The 20,496-nt window shown below is 37.4% G+C and overlaps 1 protein-coding gene across 2 annotated transcripts in view; it reads left to right on the top strand.

The window, feature by feature from the left end:
- The window catches only part of HSF5 (heat shock transcription factor 5), a 58,420-nt gene extending 38,325 nt beyond the window's left edge, over positions 1 to 20,095 (top strand). For both annotated transcript variants that reach the window (XR_010318371.1, XM_003414377.3), the window contains one exon: positions 16,572 to 20,095. Coding sequence is in view for 1 of the 2 variants with exons in the window: in XM_003414377.3 (XP_003414425.2) it covers positions 16,572 to 16,642 (71 nt within the window). In the remaining variant the exon portion in view is untranslated. The remainder of the gene's footprint in view (positions 1 to 16,571) is intronic.
- Positions 20,096 to 20,496: the final 401 nt, after the last annotated feature.

Genomic DNA, 20,496 nt, shown 5'->3' with positions numbered 1-20,496 from the left:
ATAAGAGAATGAAAATGTGAGCCACAGAGTGGGAGAAGATATTTATAATGTACATCTAGCAAAAGACTTATACCAGAAGATATAAAGAACTCTCACAAATGAACAAGAAAAAGAAAGTCCAGTCAAAAAATGGCCAGAAGGCCTTTAACAAAAGAGAATATTCAAATGGGCAACAAGGACATGAAAACAACATCATTAGTCATCAGAAAAGTGCATTAAAACTTCAAAACTACATTAAAACAGTTGCCACCACATTAAAATTTAACAAATTATCAGTATCTAATATTGGTGAGAATTGAAACTCTCCTACGTTGCTGGTCAGAGTGCAAATCTGCACAACCTTTTTTTTTTTTTTAACTGTGGTAAATATATATGTAACAAAGCATTAGCCATTCTAACATTTTTTACATGTACAATTTGTGACATTAATTACATTCAACCAGCACCACTGTTTCCAAATTTTTCTGTCACCCTTAACAGAAGCTCAGTGTCCCCTAATGAATGAGTCCCTTTTCCCCTCCGTCACACACCTGGTAACCACTAGTAAACTTCGGTCTCTATATACTTGCCTATTCTAGATAGTCAAATGAGTAGCATCATAAAATATTTTTCTATTTGTGAGTGACTTATTTCACTCATAATGTTTTTAAGGCAAAACCATTTTTAAAAAGAAAAAAGAAAGTTCGAGGAGACTACCTAATTTGATAATGGCAAAGATAAGACACATACAGATCAGTGAAACAGAATATGAAGTCCAGAAATAGATCCACACATACATGATGTTGAGTTGATTTTCAACAAAGATGCCAAGGCAGTTCAGTGGGGAAAGGAAAGTCTTTTCAACAAATGATGCTGGATCAATTTGGTATCTACATGGAAAAAAAAAAAAAAAATGACTCCCCACTTCACACCATACATAAAAATCAACTCAAAATTGATCACAGACCTAAATAAAACACCTAAAACTTCTAGGAAAAAAATAAGAGGAAAGCTTTTATGACCTTGGGTAGGCAAAGATTTCTTAGAAAAGAATACAAAAAGCATGACCAATATGGGAAGTTTTGATAAACTAGATTTCATCAAAATTCATAAAACTTTTGCTCTTCAAAAGACACCATTAAGAAAATAAAAAGGCAAGCCAAAGGCTAGGAGAAAATATTTGCAACACATATATCAGATAAAGGACTTGTATCCAGAATATAGGAAGAACCCTTACAAGTCAATTTAAAAAATGGGCAAAAGACTTAGACATTTCACAAAAGAAGATATACAACTTGCCAGTAAGTACATGAAAAGATGCTTAACATCATTAATTACCAGGGAAATGCAAATTAAAACTATAATTAGATAACTACTACACACCCATTAGAATGACTGAAATCAAAAGAAAAAGAAAAAACAACCATATTAAGTGTTGATGTTGTGACACAACTGGAACTCATGTAGTGCTTTACTGTTAGTTGCTGTTACGTAGATTCCTACTCATGGCTGCCCCTTGTGTTACAAAGTGGAACTGCTTCATAGGGTTTTCCGGGCTGTAAAGTTTACGGAAGTGGATTGGTATGCCTTTTCTTCTGCAGTACTGCTGGGTGCATTTGAACTGCTGACCTTTAGGTTAGCAGTTGAGTGCAAACCGTTCATGCCACCTAGGGACCTTGTGAGTGTAACTACTTTTGGAAACAGTTTGGCAGTTTCTTAAAATGTTAAACATACACCCACCACACAACCCAGCCCTTCCACTCTTAGGTAGTAACCCAAAAAAACAAAAAACATATGTTCACAGAAAGACTTACATACCCAGATGCTCGTAGTAGATTTATTTGTAATAGCCAAAAAAAAACAAAACAAAACCCTTGGAAACAAGTATACATGTCTGTCAATAGGTGAATGGATAAACAAATGACAGTATATCCATACACTAGAACACTACCCAGTGATAAAAAGGAACACACTATGATAACATACTTCAGGTTGGGGTATTGAAACACTTAGATTCATGCCCCAAATTGCTGAACCCTAGTCAATCTAGGGAAAGCCTGGTGGCATAGTAGTTAAGTGCTACAGTTGCTAACTGAAGTGTCCGCAGTTTGAATCCACCTGGTGCTCCTTGGAAACTCTGTGGGGCAGTTCTACTCTGTCCTGTGGGGTCGCTATGAGTAGGAATCGACTAGACAGCAGTGGGTTTGGTAATTTTTGGTTTTTTTTAAGTCAATTTAGGTTGTCAGCCACAGGCAGAGAAAACTCTTAGCAGAGTTACATTCCCTTCCATCTCAGCTTGCACACTGACTACCCTGCCCTGAGTTCATCTCCTCTTTCGGGCTTTGCTGAGTGTCAGGTAACAGCCAACACGTGAATTTTGTCAACCTTCTCCCCATCTCACATCTAGATTCCAAATTCTGTAATAGGCTACTGTAACAAGAAAGCAAAACAAAAAAAAGTAATCGCTTAAACAAGATAGAAGTTTAATTTTCTCTCGTGTTACACTCCGAGTGTAAGCTGTCCAGAGCTCATGTGGCAGCTTCGCTTCTGTCTGCTAGCCCTCAAGTGTTTCATGGTTAAAGATGGCTCAACACTACACCCACATGTCACCCAGAAAGCTGCTATAAATATCCCCGCCTTTTACCAACAGAACCATCACTTACGCTCACTTCTCTGTGACCAAGACTTGGTCACATGGTTAAACTAGCTGCAGGGGAGCTAGGGAATGTAGTCTTTAGCTGGAGGCCATTTGCCTATTTACAGTGATACCATGATGAAAGAGGATAAATATTAGGAGACAAATAGAAGCCTTTGCCACATGGACTAAGAGAAAATATTTAACAAGATAAAAGAACATTCTATTAGTAATACATAAAAGCTCCTACAAATCAATAAGAAAAAGACAGCTCAATAAAAATAAAATTACATGGATGTGTAGTCTGGAAGAATACAAGTAATCAATAGCATATTAAAATATCTTTAACCCCTTTGATAATCAGAGAAATGCAAATTAAATCAACCAGATTTTTCTTTCCCAATCCAATTGGCAAAACTTCAACTACTGATAATATCCAGGTTTGATAAAGATGTAGGGAGAAAGGAACTTTCTGTACAGTGTAATTGGAATGTAAATTTGTGTAGCCTTTTGGAGAGTAATTGGTATTAGCTATAAATGAAGTACTTGTACCCTTTGACTCGGTAATTCCACTTCTAGAACTCTCTCCTGCAAAAATATGCATATTCCCAAAAGTACTTAAGTCAGTTCACTAGAGTGCTATTTATAAAGCAAAATTCTGGAAAAAACATAAATGCCTGACTATAGGGAACTGGATAAATTATTATAAATTAATGCAATTAAATACTGTGTGACCATTTAAGAAAATAAGGTAGCTTGATAAGTTCTGGCCTGGAAAGATAGAAAGTGTTCATAGTATGTTAAGTGAATGAAGCAAATTGCAGCACAGTATATCTAGTACAAACCCCTTTCTAGAAGGAAGGAAAGTGTATGCTGTATAATTGTAGAAAAAAGTCTAGAAGAATACGGTAAAACTGGGAAGATTATCTCTTTGAAGATAGAATTGGAAATGCAGAGGGTTGTTTTTACTTAATTTGTGTAGATTTATGCACAATAATGGGAGTGTGGGCAATTTTCACTTTGTATTTTTTTTACATTTTTTAAAGTTGAAAAAAAAACCCAAAAATAGTAAAAGTAGCTTAAAGTAGTCCTATAACATGACTATAAAAGCCTCAAATAATAGGAACAAGCAATTTACAGAATGTATTTGTTTTTAATATCTTTGTTACATCCCAGATATTAACCTAGGTTTTAGGGGTTAGCTATGATTGACTCAAGCTAGCCTTATTCTACATCAAAAATTCTTTTCTAAGATTTCTGAGAATTTCTGGGGCTCATAGAGGCTTTTATTTTTTAGTTTCTGCTTCTGCTTAATTCCAGACTTGTCCTTAGGTCACTTCCTAGAACCGTTCACTTCGGTCTGTTCCATGCCATACCATATGCAGAATTTAGCCCCTTTTCTTTGATTCCTTCTTCCCCTCAAACACACTAGGCATTTATATGTGTAGCACACTTTTTTGAAGATTTGGGGAGGTGGGAAGGATTTACATTTAAAATACAGCGAATAATTTTAAATGGACTCACACTAATCAATATGGCCTCCTGCCATATTTTGTCAATCGTTTTTCCTTGTATTAGCATAATACTTTTTCTTCTCTGGTCTTTTTTTAATCTTGTCTCCCTGAGACCCTGAATTTGTATGTCTTACTTAGGCAGAAAAAAGGTTGTTGCTCCTGTTGCTAGGTGCTGTTGAACCGGTTCCAGCTCATAGTGACCCTCTGTACAACAGAACAAAACCCTGCCTGGTCCTGTGCCATCCTCACAGTTGTTGCTCTCTTTAGCCCATTGTTGCAACCACTGTGTCAATCCATCACGTTGAGGGTCTTCCTTCTTCTCGCTGATCCTGTACCATGCGTGATGTCCTTCTCCAGGGACTGGTCCCTCCTGATAACACATCCAAAGTACATGAGACAAAGTTTCACCATCCTCACTTCTAAGGAGCATTCTGGCTATACTTCTTCCAAGACAGATTTGTTCATTCTTCTGGCAGTCTATGGTATATTCAATACTCTTTGCCAACTCCGTAATTCAAAGGCATCATTTCTTCTTCAGGTTAGATATCTTTTTTATTTCCTAATGTCCTTAAGTCTTCATCTTCCCCACCCAAAGCAACCTATCAAGGGCTGTTCCTCAACAAAGATAATCACTTCCCTAAGAACTCTGGTGCCTACCGTTAATAATTTCTGCTCTTTCGCTATATACTGTGGTTATACGTATAACTGATAAAATAATTATCACATGAATTATCTTTATTAACCCCTCTTGTTGTTTTTTTTTCTAAGTAAAGCCTTATGCTTTGGTCAGCGGTGTTGATAGATGGGTCATAATTGACCTTGACTTCCTGGTATGAAACGTAAGAGTCGTGAAATTTTGGCATTATTACAACATACGATCACATTTTCATTGAATCAGAGGCAGGGGCCAAATGACTTATGGTTAAGCTAGAACTTCTTTGCTAAAAAGTTAGCTTTTATAATTACAGTGTAAGCAGAAATATGATTCATGAAGTTGCACATTATTCTTCCCTGTTGGAACTTAGCCTAATAATTGGTCTGTGAAAATATGGCTATATATAAGGTTCTATGGCATTAAGACACCTTGAGCAGAGTTAGTGTAAGATTGATATACTATCTATTAGAGACAGTCCAGCATAGTGGATAAGAAGAAAGCTTTTAGTGTAAGAGAAACCTAAATTAAAATCTGGATTCTGCGATTTACTGTGTGACCTTTTACTGAGCCTCGGTTTCTCATGTGTATTAGATGAGATTATAATGATATAAGCCATATAAATGGTTTGGTATGGTGAATGGTACAGAATAATTAGTCAGTACATGGTAGCAATTATTATTTTTTCATAATAGTTATTATGCTTATACTTAATACTGCTCAGATAACTGGTCTCACTTTAAGTTCACATAGGCTGTCAGTGTTCCCAGCAATCCTATAATATTTTCTAGCAATATATTCCCCATTCTCCAAAGCTACTCTATCATATATTTTCCTCTCTGCCTTCAATTTCCGACGACTCCTCCTCTCTTCATTCTCAGCTATAACCTTGTTTCTTCTTTTACTGAGAAAATAGAAGCTTTTATGCCTTTCCACCAACAAATCTATCAGTCTACCTCCAGTTGTAACCCTATACTCTGCCTTCCCTCCTGTTACAATGGAAAAAGGCTAGTCCTTCCATTTGTGTGCAGGATCCCATCTTCTTTTGTGTACTTACAGACTTAGCACCTATAATTATCCCCCTCAGTCCTGAATAAGCACATGTTACCTTTTATTCCCATCCACATATAAACATGCTGTCATAACTCCTGTGTTTAAAAAGTATCCTTTCACCCTTCCTTTATTCGTGGTCTCATCTAGCTACTGCTGCATTTCTGAGCTCTCTTTAGAGTAAAGCTCCTTGAACGCATATGCTCCGTTTGACCACTCCAACCAGGTTTTCATTCCTGCTATTCAACTAGAATTGCTTTTGCCAAGATTTCCAGTGACTGCCGTGTTGCCAAATCCATTAGTCAATTCTCAGTACCCATCTTACTTGACCTCAAGAACATTTGACCAGTTGACACTTAAACCTTCCTGAAATAACTTTCTTCACTTGGCTTCTGGAACTTCACCCTTTCCTGGTTTTCCCTCAGCCTCACTGGCCATTCCGTGGTTTCTTTTATTGAATCGTCTTCATCTTCCCTGACTTCTAAATATTGATGAGCCCTAGGGCTCAATTCTTAGGTCTCTTTTTTTCTCTGTCTTCAATTCCTTGGCAATTGTAACTAATCTCATTTTTTTAAATTATTATCATATTTATAGTGCTGGCTCCTAAATTTACATCTCAAGTCTCAGTGTTCTCTGAACTTCAGACTTGCTGTCTTAGTTATTCAGGACTGCTATAACAGAAATACCACAAGTGGATGGCTTTAACAAAGAAAATTTTATTCTGTCACAGTCTAGGAGGCTAGGAGTCCAAATTCAGGGTGCCAGCTCCAGGGGAAGGCTCTCTGTCTGTTGGCACTGGGGGAAGGTGCTTGTCATCAATCTTCCCCTGCTTTAGGAGCTTCTCCGTGCAGGAATCTCAAGTCCAAAGCACGTGCACTGCTCTTGGTGCTGCTTTCTTGGTGGTGTGAGGTTGCCCTATCTCTCTGCTTGTTTCTTTTATATCTCAAAAGAGATTGATTTAAGATACAATCTAATCTTATAGATTGAGTCCTGCCTCATTAACGTAACTGCCACTAATCCCATCTCATCAACATCATAGAGATAGGATTTACAGCACATAGGAAAATCACATCAGATGACAAAATGGTGGACAATCACACAATACTGGGAATCATGGCCTAGCCAAATTGATACATGCATATTTGGAGGATACAATTCAGTCATGACACCTGTATAGCGTGTTGCCTGCACTGCGTCTTTATTTGGATGTCCAATAGGTATCTCAGAATATTCCACCATTCCCCCAATTTTAATTATCTCAAGAAATAGGGCTTCTGGTCATATCTAGTTAGCCAAAAATCTCGAAGTCTTCCTCGACTCCCTTCTTTCATACCCTACATCCAATCCATCATCAAATCCTATCAGTTCTGTCTCAGTGTAGATCCTGAACATGACCGTTGCTTACCACCTTTACATGTTATCACCATAGTCCAAGCCACTATTATCTCTTACCTAGATGACTGCAATAGCTTCTTAACTGGCCTTTCTGCATCCATGGTTGGCCCCTACGGGCCTTTTGTCCACACAGAAGTTAGAGTGATCCTTTCTAAAACCTTAGTTATTTCACTGTTTAAGTTTCTCCAGTAGTTTTGCATCACATCTAGAGTAAAGTCTGAAAATCCTTACTATGATCTGGAAGACTAAATGATTTGGTCCCTGGCAACATCTCTGACTTCATCTCCTACCACCCTTCATCTGTTCCAGGCATAGCAGTCTCTTTGCTATTCTTCAAACATATTCCTGCCTTCACACTTGCTGTTCTCTGTGCCTAAAGTATTCTTTGCCCAGATATTTGCAAGCCTTGCTCTTTTATTTTATTCAGTTCTCTGTTCAAAGGCCAGCTTATCATAGAAAACTTCCTGACCATACTATCTGAAATAGTGCCCTATTCCCCATGTTTTGCCCTCTCTCAATCTCTATTTCTTACCCCTCGTTGTTTTTCTTCTATATTGGTTATCACTACTTGACATTTTCTATTAATTATTTTTCTTCCTTTCTAGAAGGTGAATTCCACAAGGACCAGGATTTGTTTTGTTCAGTACTGTATTCCCAGCAGCGAGAATAGTACCACTCAGTATTTGTTGAACAGATGAATTGCTTTTTACTCCATCAGATATTCCCTTATCTTAGTGATGTACTTTTTAAAAATCCTTGGAAAAAAGTAGTTTTTTAATTAGCCACCAAAAGGTAAGGTTTGAACATTCAGGGAGTCAAACCACCCCTCAGGTTTCTTTTAACAAGTACTTACTGAACAACTGCCATTGGCTTGGTACTGTGCTAGGAGTAATAGGGGTACATAAGTAATGTCCTTTACAGTTGTATTCTGCTGGAAACAAGGATTGTGTATGACTTACTAAAGATACTGTCATGGATTGAATTGTACCCCCCAAAATACATGTCAACTTGGTTAGGGCATGATTCCCAGTGTTGTGTGGTTGTCCTCCATTTTGTGATCGTAATTTTATGTTAAAGAGGATTAGGGTGGAATTATAACACCCTTACCCAGGTCATATCCCTGATCCAATGTAAAGGGACTTGCCCTGGTTTATGGCCTGCACCACCTTTTATCTTACAAGAGATAAAAGGAAAGGAAGTAAGCAGAGAGTGGGGGACCTCAAATCACCAAGAAAGCAGTGCCGGGTGCAGAGCCCATCCTTTGGACCCAGTGTCCCTGCGCAGAGAAGCTCCTAGTCCGGGGGAAGATTGTTGAGAAGGCCGACAGAGAAAGCCTTCCCCTGGAGCTGACACTCTGAATTTGGACTTTTAGCCTACTAGACTATGAGAAAATAAATTTCTCTTTGTTAAAGCCACCCACTTGTGGTATTTCTGTTATAGCAGCACTAGATAACTAAGACAGATACCATTCCATATCTCGTTACCAAGATTCGGCAATGAAAACTGAGATATGTTTGGGAGTGAATTGAATTTTTTTTTCGGTAGCCATTTCTAGATTTTTCCTTCTTTTTGTTCAAAATGATAGGAAAAAACAACTTTTTTTTCTGAGGTGACATTCACATGACATGAAATTAACCATTTTGAAGTGAATAATTCAGTGGCATTTAGACTTTCGCCATGTTGTACACTTACTACCTCTATCTAGTTCCAAAATATTTTCATTACTGAAAAAGAAAATTCCATACTCATTAGGCAGTTGCACTCCATCCCCTTCTCCCTCCAGCTCCTGGCAACCACCAGTCTGTGTTCTGTCTCTGAATTTACCTATTCTGGATATTTTACACGAGTTTAATCATACAATATGTGACTGTTTATGTCTGGCTTCTTTCACTTAGCATAATGTTTCCAAGGTTCATCCACATTATAGCAAGTATCAGTACTTCATTCTGTTATGTGGCTGAATAATACTCCATTATATTGCTATACCACAATTTGTCCGTTCACCCGCTGATGAATATTTTGACGGTTTTTACCTTTTGGCTGTTATGAATAGTGCTGCTGAAAGCATGCATGTCCATGTATGTGTTTGAGTATTTGTTCTTTTTTTGGATATATACTTAGGAGTGGAATTGTTGGGTCATGTGGTAATCCTGTGTTTAAAATCTTGAGAAACTTCCAGTGTTTTTTATGTTGTAGAACTATTTTACATTCCCACCAGCAATATACAAGGGTTTCAATTTTTCCACATCTCTGCTAATATTAGTTATTTTCCATTAAAATTTTTTATTGTGATAAAATGTATAACATAAAAATTTGCCATTCTAACAAGTTTTAAGTGCACAATTCAGTGATATTAATTACATTCACAATGTTGTACAACCATTACCGCTGTCTAGTCCCAAAACTTTTTCATCACCCCAAACAGAAACTCCGTACATTGAGCAATAACTCCCCACTCTCCCCTCAGCCCCTGGTAACCTTCTCTACAAACTTGCCTATTCTAGATATTTTATATAAATGGAATCATACAATATTTGTTATTTTGTTATTTCATTTAACACGTTTTCAAGGTTCATCCACGTTTTAGCTTAGCATGTGTTGTTGGTAATTGCTGTGAGGTCAATTCTAACTCCATGTGTCCTTCTACGTTTAACTATTTGAAGAACCATCCAACTGTTTTCCACAAGAGCTAAGGCATTTTACATTGACATTAACAATATATGAGGGTTCCAGTTTTTCCACACCCTGTCTGACATTTGTGATTTTCTGTTTTTGTTTATTATAGCCATTCTATGGGTAGGAAGTGGTACGTCATTGTGGTTTTGATTTGCATTTCCCTAATGTCTAATGGGAGCTCTGGTGGCACAGTGGTTAAGAGCTCAGCTGCTAACCAAAAGGTTGGCAGTTCAAATCCACTAGCTGCTCCTTGGAAACCATATGGGGCAGTTCTACTCTGTCCTATAGGGCCACTATGAGTTGGAATCAACTCAATTGCAGTGGGTTTAATGCCTAATGATGTTGAGCATCTTTTCATGTGCTTTTGGCCATTTGTGTGTCTTTTTGGAGAAGATATAACTTTGTTAAGAACTATAATGACACTATTTGACTTGATTCCTTCTCCTGTTTTGGTTAAATTTCTCTTGATTATACACCTAGTGTATGCTATTAGGCAGGAGTTAGTAAACTATGGCCCATGGACCAAATCTGGCTTGCTGCCTATTTTTATATGGCCTGCAAGCTAAGAATGGTTTTTACATTTTTAACTGGTTGTGGGGAAAATCAAAAGAAGAATTCTTCATGACGTGAAAATTATATGAAATTCAAAATTCGATGTCTTTAAATAAATTTTATTGGAACACACAGCCTCACCCATTCACCTACATATTGTCTGTGGTGCCTTCATAGCAGAGCTGAGCAGTTGCAGCAGAGACTGTCCAACCCATAACGCCTAAAATATTTACTCTCTGGCTATTCATAGAAAAGATTTGCAGACCCTGTATTAGAAAGTCCTTGTTTGTAGCTTTTGATCTTTCACAACCTTGAACATTGATGGCCAGAGAATCCCTTAAGAGAGTAAGGAGATACTCATTGTGTTCTCGCATTCATTAGTTCTCACAGATGACCAAATGTTTTACTTGATAGATACTAAACTCCAAGGTTAAAGTATTATTAATAGGAACCAAGTGTAAAATTCCTAAAGTATCGTTTATAATTTCAACTGTCACTACAATTAAGAGTATCTCCCATCAAGAAGATTCCAACTCTCACAATATATTATTTATGATTAAAATAAGAGAATTTCATTAAATCACCTCTAAAGACTCTTACAGCTCTGAATTTTGAAGTACGGTTGGAATATCATTATATTGCTCAATATCGCATTGAACATGGACATCTTATATCCCAGAACTTACCAGTGCCCTTCTGTAAGGAATGGTTTTGAAAATTTCCTTACCCTACTGAAGTAGGGGCACCTTCTTACACTTCAACTTTCCTTTGACTTTTTTTTTTTTTTTTTTACATAAGAGACTTAGTTGACTTGGTACTCCAATTGTAGTGATTCCAATTGATGTGCATTTTCTAAGAAGGGGGTTGTTGATCACAATCATTGGCATGCTATGTGTAGGACACTTGAGCACATGTCGATGTAAGGAAATACCTTTTGGATCAAAATACTAGGAGCCCTGGTGGCATAGTGGTTAAGTGCTATGACGGCTAATCAGAAAGGTCGAAGATTTGAATCCACCAGCCACTCGGAAACCCTACGGGGCAGTTCTACTCTGTCCTATGAGGTGGCTGTGAGCTAGACTCCACAGCAACGGGTTAAATGTTTAAGAGCAAAATTCAATTTATTCCTAAAGATAGGGCTGCCTGTTTTGTAGCTATTGGGTTATGGATGAGATTTCATTAAGATGATGGCCCCAAAACCCTATAGGGTCGTCTCAGTATGAATTAACATTCCCAAACAAGTAGATGCAATGTTCTCGTCTCTGAAGGCCTTTCGTCTGTCAAGCCAACTCTGCTGCTATGATTCCCATATACTTACCTTCTCTGATGATTATGCAGGTTTCCCTTCTGAGTGAAGTCATATGAACCTCTAGAAGCTCCAGACTGATCTGTCTTTTTGTATTTTTATTGGTCTCTGTACTCTGTAACCCTCTGATTGGCAGCTTTGTTATTGAAGCACATTTTAATAAAATTATTATGTTTAGGTGCTTGTTATTAGATGCTGCATGCCAAATGCTATTTTTAAAACCCAGTCATTAAGCTTTAAAGAGAGTTTGTTGCTGTTGTTCTTCAGTCTGACTCCCTAAATGAGATCCATAGTTGCTTTAATAACCTTCACTTTTGTCAAGGTGACCCTACACTGCTTTCAAAGTAGGGTTACAAATGGGTCTGTGCATATTACGAAAAGTTATTTTAGTATTTTCTGTTACCATATGGTCTGTCCTTCTTGTTTGAATATGGAGTTGAAGTGTTTAGAGAATGGTCATAATTAGGCATTACTCCTACATCTTTTGGCTAGCTTTTAAAATTCCTGATGCTCAGGATGCAACCCATGCCAATTAAACCAGAATGTCTAGGGTGGGAGCCCGAGACATCGGTGTTTTTTAAAGATTCCCAAGTGATTCTAATGTGCTGCAAGATTTGGAAACCACCGGCTTTACTTACTAGCTGGACAGCTTAGAGGTTCTTCCTCCCAGTTACACAGTTATTCCTTAGGTTTAATTACACGTCCTTTAAGTAATCCAATTTAGATACTTGAAAAAAAAATGTTATATTCATACAGAATATTGCTGTTATCTTTATTATCACTTATTATTTAGACTATAAAAAAGCCAATTTTAACTGATAAACTGATGGCCTGCTCTCCCTCTTCTGGATAAATCACTTTTTTTTTTTAAATAATTTTTATTGTGCTTTATAGTTCTACTCTGTCCTATAAGTGAAAGTTTACAAATCAGGTCAGTCTCTCACATATGAACTTATACACATCTTACTACATACTCCCATTTACTCTCCCCCTAATGAGTCAGCTCACTCCCTCCTTCCAGTCTCACCTTTCGTGACCATTTTGCCAGTTTCTAACCCTCTCTACCCTCCCGTCTCCCCTCTAGACAGGAGATGCCAACACAGTCTCAGGTGTCTACCTGATACAAGTAGCTCACTCTTCATCAGCATCTCTCTCCAACCCATTGTCTAGTCCAACGCATGTCTGATGAGTTGTCTTCAGGAGTGGTTCCTGTCCTGGGCCAACAGAAGGTTTGGGGACCATGACCGCCAGGATTCTTCTAGTCTCAGTCAGACCATTAAGTCTGGTCTTTTTGTGAGAATTTGGGGTCTGCATCTCACTGTTCTCCTGCTCCCTCAGGGGTTCTCTGTTGTGCTCCCTGTCAGAGCAGTCATCGGTTGTGGCTGGGCACCATCTAGTTCTTCTGGTCTCAGGATGATATAAGCCTCTAGTTCATGTGGCTCTTTCTGTCTCTTGGGCTCCTAATTATCTCGTGACCTTGGTGTTCTTCATTCTCCTTTGATCCAGGTGGGCGGAGACCAATTGATGCATCTTAGATGGCCGCTTGTTAGCATTTAAGACCCCAGACGCCACACTTCAAAGTGGGATGCAGAATGTTTTCTTAATAGAATTTATTTTGCCAATTGACTTAGATGTCCCCTCGAAGCCATAGTCCCCAAAGCCCCTTGGAGTGAGATGGAATCTCATCGTGGTTTTAATTTGCATTTCTCTAATGGCTAATGATCGAGAGCATTTTCTCATGTATCTGTTAGCTGCCTGAATATCTTCTTTAGTGAAGTGCGTGTTCATATTCTTTGCCCAATTTTTAATTGGGTTGTTGGTCTTTTTGTGGTTGAGTTTTAACAGAATCATATAGATTTTAGAGATCAGGCGCTGGTCGGAGATGTCATAGCTGAAAATTTTTTCCCAATCTGTATATGGTCTTTTTACTCTTTTGGTGAAGTCTTTAGATGAGCATAGGTGTTTGATTTTTAGGAGCTCTCGGTTATCTGGTTTCTCTTCATCATTTTTAGTAATGTTTTGTATTCTGTTTATGCCTTGTATTAGGGCTCCTAACGTTGCCCCTGTTTTTTCTTCCATGATCTTTATCGTTTTAGTCTTTATGTTTAGGTCTTTGATCCACGTGGAGTTAGTTTTTGTGCATGGTGTGAGGTATGGGTCCTGTTCCCTTTTTTTGCAAATGGATATCCAGTTATGCGAGCACCATTTGTTAAAAAGACTATCTTTTCCCCCAATTAACTGATACTGGGCCTTTGTCAAATATCAGCTGCTTATATGTGAATGGATTTATGTCTGGATTCTCAATTCTGTTCCATTGGTCTATGTGCCTGTTGTTGTACCAGTACCAGGCTGTTTTGACTGCTACTGTGGCGGTATAATAGGTTCTAAAATCAGGTAGAGTGAGGCCTCTCACTTTCTTCTTTTTTTTTCAGTAATGCTTTACTTATCTGGGACTTCTTTCCCTTCCATGTGAAGTTGGTGATTTGTTTCTCCATCACATTAAAAAATGTTTTTGGTATTTGGATCGGAAGTGCATTGTATATATAGATGGCTTTTGGTAGAATAGACATTTTTACAATGTTACGTCTTCCTATCCATGAGCAAGGTTTGTTTTTCCACTTATGTAGGTCCCTTTTAGTTTCTTGCACTAGTACTTTGTAGTCTTCTTTATATAGGTCTTTTACATCTTTGGTAAGATTTATTCCTAAGTATTTTATCTTCTTGGGGACTACTGTCAATGGTATTGATTTGGTGATTTCCTCTTCGATGTTCTTTTTGTTGATGTAGAGGAATCCAAGTGATTTTTGTATGTTTATCTTGTAACCTGAAACTCTGCCGAACTCTTCTATTAGTTTCAGTAGTTTTCTGGAGGATTCCTTAGGGTTTTCTGTGTATAAGATCATGTCATCTGCAAATAGAGATAATTTTACTTCTTCCTTGCCAATCTGGATGCCCTTTATTTCTTTGTCTAGCCTAATTGCTCTGGCTAGGACCTCTAGCACAATGTTGAATAAGAGCAGTGATAAAGGGCATCCTTGTCTGGTTCCCATTCTCAAGGGAAATGCTTTCAGGCTTTTTTTTTTTAATGAATAGGTTGTAGTTCACCAAATGAGCAAGCACCTGCCCCTAGTGACTGATGTACTTTTTGTAAAATACAGCAAAAAATTAGGTGCTGTCCTAGGTGTTCTCTAGATTTTCTCAAAAGTGGTAATAGAATTCCATTATATTGAATTGGCTATCCTGCTCATGCCATGGATCCATCCCACCGAGGCTCAGTGCCATAAGTCTTGGTATTTGTATAAAATGAAGTACAGAATTCATGCTGTATAGTTTAATTTAATTCCAGAATTGTAAGCTTCAAAACCAACCTTAAAAGGCTCTCTGGTTATGTTGCTCAAGAAGTTGTAAACTGATTAGATTGCATCTAGAAGCTACATTAACCAGTTGATGTTGAGACCGCTCCAACTCATAGCAACCCCACATGTATCAGAGTAGACCTGCGCTTCATAGAGTTTTTAGCTGCCGTTCCCTTAGGAACAAGGCGCCTCTGGGTGGACTTGAGCCACTAACCTTTCAATTAGCAGCCAAGTGTATTAACCATTTGCACTGCCCAGGGACTCCAGAAGCCACATTAAAAAAAAAAAAAAAAAAAAACCTGTTGCCATGGAGTTGATTCTGATGCATGGTGACCCCATGTGTTACAGAGAAGGACTGAACTCAGTAGGGTTTTCTTGGCTGTAATCTTTTCTGAAGTAGGTTGCCAGACCTTTCTCTCACGGTATGGCCAGGCGAGTTCAAACAGCCAACCTTTCAGTTAAGCAGTCGAATACAAACTGGTCTTGCCACCCAGGGACCCTTGAAGCCATATTAAAAAAAAAAAATTAGGATCCTTTTATTTCTGCCTGAGTTCCTTAGATAGGCCATTTAGCTCTACCTCTGTGTATGATCTTAGTTTTTTGTATTACGGAACTAGTACCTGCGCTGAGGGCTCACTTCTTTAACTTTTCATTCTTAATGAATCACTCTTTGTCTTTTGACTTCTGTGAAGATTATGCTTTCTTTGTTTTTATAGATGGTTCGGATAGATGTTTTCACAAGAGTTCAGCTGCTGTGTTAGTCAATAAGTGAGAATTTTATGGAGGCAGTCAACTTTGGAAAAGTAGTAATTACTTATTTTAACTTTTTTTTCTGAAGGCATTACCTTTTCGTATTTCTACAATCCACGCACCTATACTTCTTTAAAAAAAAATTAAAAAACCAACCAACGAAACCGATTGTCATCGAGTCATTTGCAGTTCATGGGACTGCTCCATAGGGTTTTCTTGGCTGTAATCTCTATGGAAGCAGATCGCCAAGTCTTTCTTCTGAGATTCTGCAAGGTGGTTTCAAACTGCCAACATTTAGGTTAGTAGTCAAGCGTAAACCGTTTGCACCACCCAGGGACCCTACCTATCCTTACAACAAGGCGGAAATGAATTTTCATTTGTGTGTTATTTTACTTTGATCCCTTTGACACTTCTTTTTTTATTTATAATAAAAGGCAATTTAAATGAAAAGAGGCTTGGCTGCACCACTGAAAGAAGAGAAACTTTAAATTTTGTTAGTCCCTTGTGGTTAACAGCTAGGCTGCATCTATGTGCTTTAGAGTTACAGAAATGCGTTAAAATTGAGAATCTGATGGGACAATATAATTTTAGAGCCAGTTCTACAGGTGAGACATAGACAACTTGTTCTTCTTGTCTGAAGACTTGGCTACACAACTTTATAGTCTGAGATGCTAAGACTGAGTAAACAATCCTCCTTTCTTTCTAGATCTTCATCTGCTGGTGGACGTGGCCTGCAAGCAGGAGCACTTTCCAAAGGAGGAAGAATTAAAAGAGTGAGGAGTGGATGACAAATGTGACATTGTGCACTAGCGGTAGCTGGAGGCAGACTAGCCTTGCACATGACACACCGTTGGGATTTTTTTCAGTTGTGTTAAGGAAAAAAATTTTTTGGTTTGTTAATTAAGAATTTTGTTAATTGAGAATTTGGTATTTTCTAGAGCTGTTCAGTTCAGACTGTTTACCTTGATAAACTACCAAACATCCAGCAGCCATGTTTTTTTGATGCCCAGATCCCTTTCAAGTGAAAAACCCTGGCCTTCCGTTACAGTCAAGGAGCAACTAAAAACTGCTGTATCTATGGTCCTGGAGAATGATTTGCGTGCATGTGTGCTGATTTGTCATCTTGCCACCCTCAAACTGTAGTCAGCACAACTCCAGTGGGGAGTTCAGTTTAAAGTCACGGTGTGATCCTTTTAAAGAAGATTGTGTGAGAAACAAAGGCATATGAGGTCACCAAGATCACAGGTCTAACTGGGGCAGGGGTTCCAGGGAAGAAACTCTGAGAAAGCTAATTTTCTAAGTGATTAACCAGGAAATGTTCTTACTCCCTAACCCAGCATTCTGTTGCAAGAACAAGGTTTCCGGACTTGGGCCATTCATCACACTTAACAACCCTGATTCTTTTTTATGAATGGGAGCATTCTTCTGTTTTCATATCTTTATTTAATTTTAATGATAATGGTAAGAAGGTTTTTGTTAACATATCACTTATTTAAATGTCTTCTAAAGAAAAGTCTTTAACTTGTTTTATTTATAAATGCTGGTAGATTTAAAGGTTTTAAAGATGAATATTATTAATATCGCAGGATAGAAGGATAAAGGATGCATATGTAGCATTTTTAATTTGAAGGCAAAACGTACAATGTATGAACAAAAACATCAAGGGATTTAACACAGTGTTTTCTTATTTTAGATTTTTACATTCAGTAAGTATAAATCCTTATCTATATAAGATACTTTGTACAATGTTTGAGAAAAACTAATTGGTAGTCAGCTAGCAGAAACTAGCCTCTGATATTTTTTAATAGTTTATATCTGGTTTAAGCTTCTGAGTCAATTTTCGATATTGGGATATACTATAACATTTTTATTTTATTCTAAATTTGAGTAATAGGATTGTGGGACTAGTTATTAGGTTCAGCTCACTAGGAGAGAGACTTGAATGTCTGGTTTCTGTAGTTGATCCCTCACTTGCTCATCCAATGACAACAAGAAATTTCCTAAAAGTCTTCTAAATCGACTAAAACTTTCTTACTGGATTTTGCCTCAGTTTTTCTAATAAGCATTTTCAGAAACAAAGGAAATTCTAGTAATATGAAACTAATTAAAAAGAAAAGGTTCTTAGTGATATGACGTAAGTACTATGCTAGCCATTGTGGGTGTAATTTAATCCATTTCTTGAGTTGCATTGTGCCTTCCCAATGATGTCAAGCCCTAGACGTGTTATGAAGAGATCTGTTTTTATTTTTATTTTTTATTTTTTGGGACAAGGATGAGCTCTGCATTGGTCTACAGTGACTCAATTTAGATATGAAAACAGGTTCTGAAAAGTGACTTGTCTGGTCCATCTGATTAGATTAGTTGATGTCCATGTGATGGGCATTTATTCGTCTTTGTTAGCAAAGTTTAAAAGATGAAAAAAATTATCAAGACTACTGCATCTTTTGGCCAGACTGTATCTTTTGGCAAAGTATGTAAAGAAGAGACCCAACTCTCAAATGAAGGAACTTGCCTTTTTTCTGTCATGTTTAAAAGCTGAACACTATGTAGGTGACGCTCCTTGCCTTAAGTGTGCCTTCCTTGGCTTCGTATGTATTGAAAGAAATAATATCTTTTGAGGAACATGTGTCAAGCAGGAATTTTGGCATAGATTTAGTGGTTTCAAGGCTATATAATGAAATGCCTTAATCAGCTTTTCAAACTTTTTTATATATGAATACAGCAGACCAAGGAGCTGGATCTCCCACTGTACACATATACCTATCAATTGGTACCTATCAACTAAAGCTGTCATCACTGACTTGGGCAAAATGACAAAAGATGAAATAAAATCTTCGTGTGAATTCACCAGTAGGGTCTGACACATACTAACAAGGTTTCTGTCTAGCGCCTCAGTATTTCAGCACCTTAAGCACCAATAAATTACAGTCAGTCAACAATAAAGTGAATGTTCCATCTAGACCTGTTGTCTTGCTTGTTTTTACTGTTTGGTGACCAATAGAAAAATCAGTCATTATGACATTAATCATAATATTAAAGTTCAAAAGAGGGTGTGCTCAGTTTTTCAAAGAACTGACTTAAAAAAAAAAATGTACCATGTCTCCCCTCCCCCACCCCCTCATTTGGACTTGAACAGAGATTGAATCTTTAAAATGCCATTGAGGATACGGACAATTCCAGGGCACATTTTACGGAAACCTAGTTTTTTGGAAAAGGGTCAATGGTTTGGGGTAACTTTACTTAATCTAGATGTGAAAGTAGATCCTGAAGGATGATCTGTCTCCTGTGTGAGACTATGTAGTAGATGTCAGTGAGGTGGGCATTTATTACCATAGAAATAGTATCTTCCTAACATCTCTGTGGAAATGTGCTTCAGTGTATCTCTAAAACTTTCAAGCTGAAGAATAATTTTTCTTGCTTGCGAATTCTCATGACCTAAATAAACACAGTATGTCAGTAAACTAAACTACGTAGAGTTGTTTGGTTTGATCCTGAGTATTACAAGCTCCTCCAGGTGTATGATACATGTCATCATCATTCCCAGATCTGGGAGTTTCCTCAAAAGAGGACAGCCACAGCTATGACTTTCTTCCTTCTTTCATCTGTTTACTATTGGCTACTTAATATTGAGTTCGGGTCTCTTAATTCCTTTGTAAGTTTCAACCATGAATAGGTAAGGCAGAGTCCATTTGTAGGTTTTTTGTTTGTTTGGTTTAACTTTAAAGGTATTTTTTGCATTTATCAGAGAGATATATTTTACATTATTTATGCTGTACTATTACATGGCATATATAAAATAAAAATGTAAAACCATAGCAGATTTTCAAGACTTAGTTCTGAAAGAAGTAGAACTATTCCTATCCTTTAGGAAAGGAGCTACAAAAAATCTATACTTGCATTATGTTCTTAAGAGAGAAAATGCTAAATTAAGATTTTACCTTAGAATATATATCTCTGTTCTGTATTAGTTATTGTGTCTAAAATTCTGAAACTATTCCCTTAAGCTTTCTATAGGAAAAAATGTTTAAGGTGAATAGGTTTACTCATAATTTTTGCTTTCAGAGGTATTATGCCATTTAATCTTTACAAACATGTACAATGCAATTATTATCCACATTTTACAGATGATTGAACGGATTTATTCATACAATTTTGGAAGATTACTGGCAGCAGTTCAAAAATAAAATGTCTGGCTACAATCAAATACAATTGGGTAAACCTGAAAACTCAAACTTTTAGAAACATGTATTAGAAACTTTTGCATTATTTCTAATGACAAGGTTGCTAGAAGAGTTACAGTTCATTAATGTGCTTATTAGCCAAAAACTAGCTTTCTTTTTGCCTACACTCTACCCGTTAACCATATTTTACCTCTTTGCTCAGATTTATGATACAGGCTTACTTGCAATCTTACGTTGAGGGCGTAGGTCTGATCCACAGTATTATTTTACCTCCTAAAGATGCGAGAATAACAGTTGGATGCCAGACCTCTGACATTAACCTGATCTGAAAGCTCCCCACAGGCACAGTTTAGAAAAGGCTACTGAATTTAAATTAGTAAGAACGGAAGAATAGCTATGCATAAAGTAGCTCTTCAGCAGACATAAGACAGCAATAAGTCAGTAAGCACT

This window comes from Loxodonta africana, chromosome 18 (assembly GCF_030014295.1).
Source record: "Loxodonta africana isolate mLoxAfr1 chromosome 18, mLoxAfr1.hap2, whole genome shotgun sequence".
In the NCBI taxonomy this organism is placed as follows: domain Eukaryota; kingdom Metazoa; phylum Chordata; class Mammalia; order Proboscidea; family Elephantidae; genus Loxodonta; species Loxodonta africana.
The sequence above is the reverse complement of the archived record's forward strand: the minus strand, read 5'-3'. Positions and strand labels throughout refer to the sequence as shown.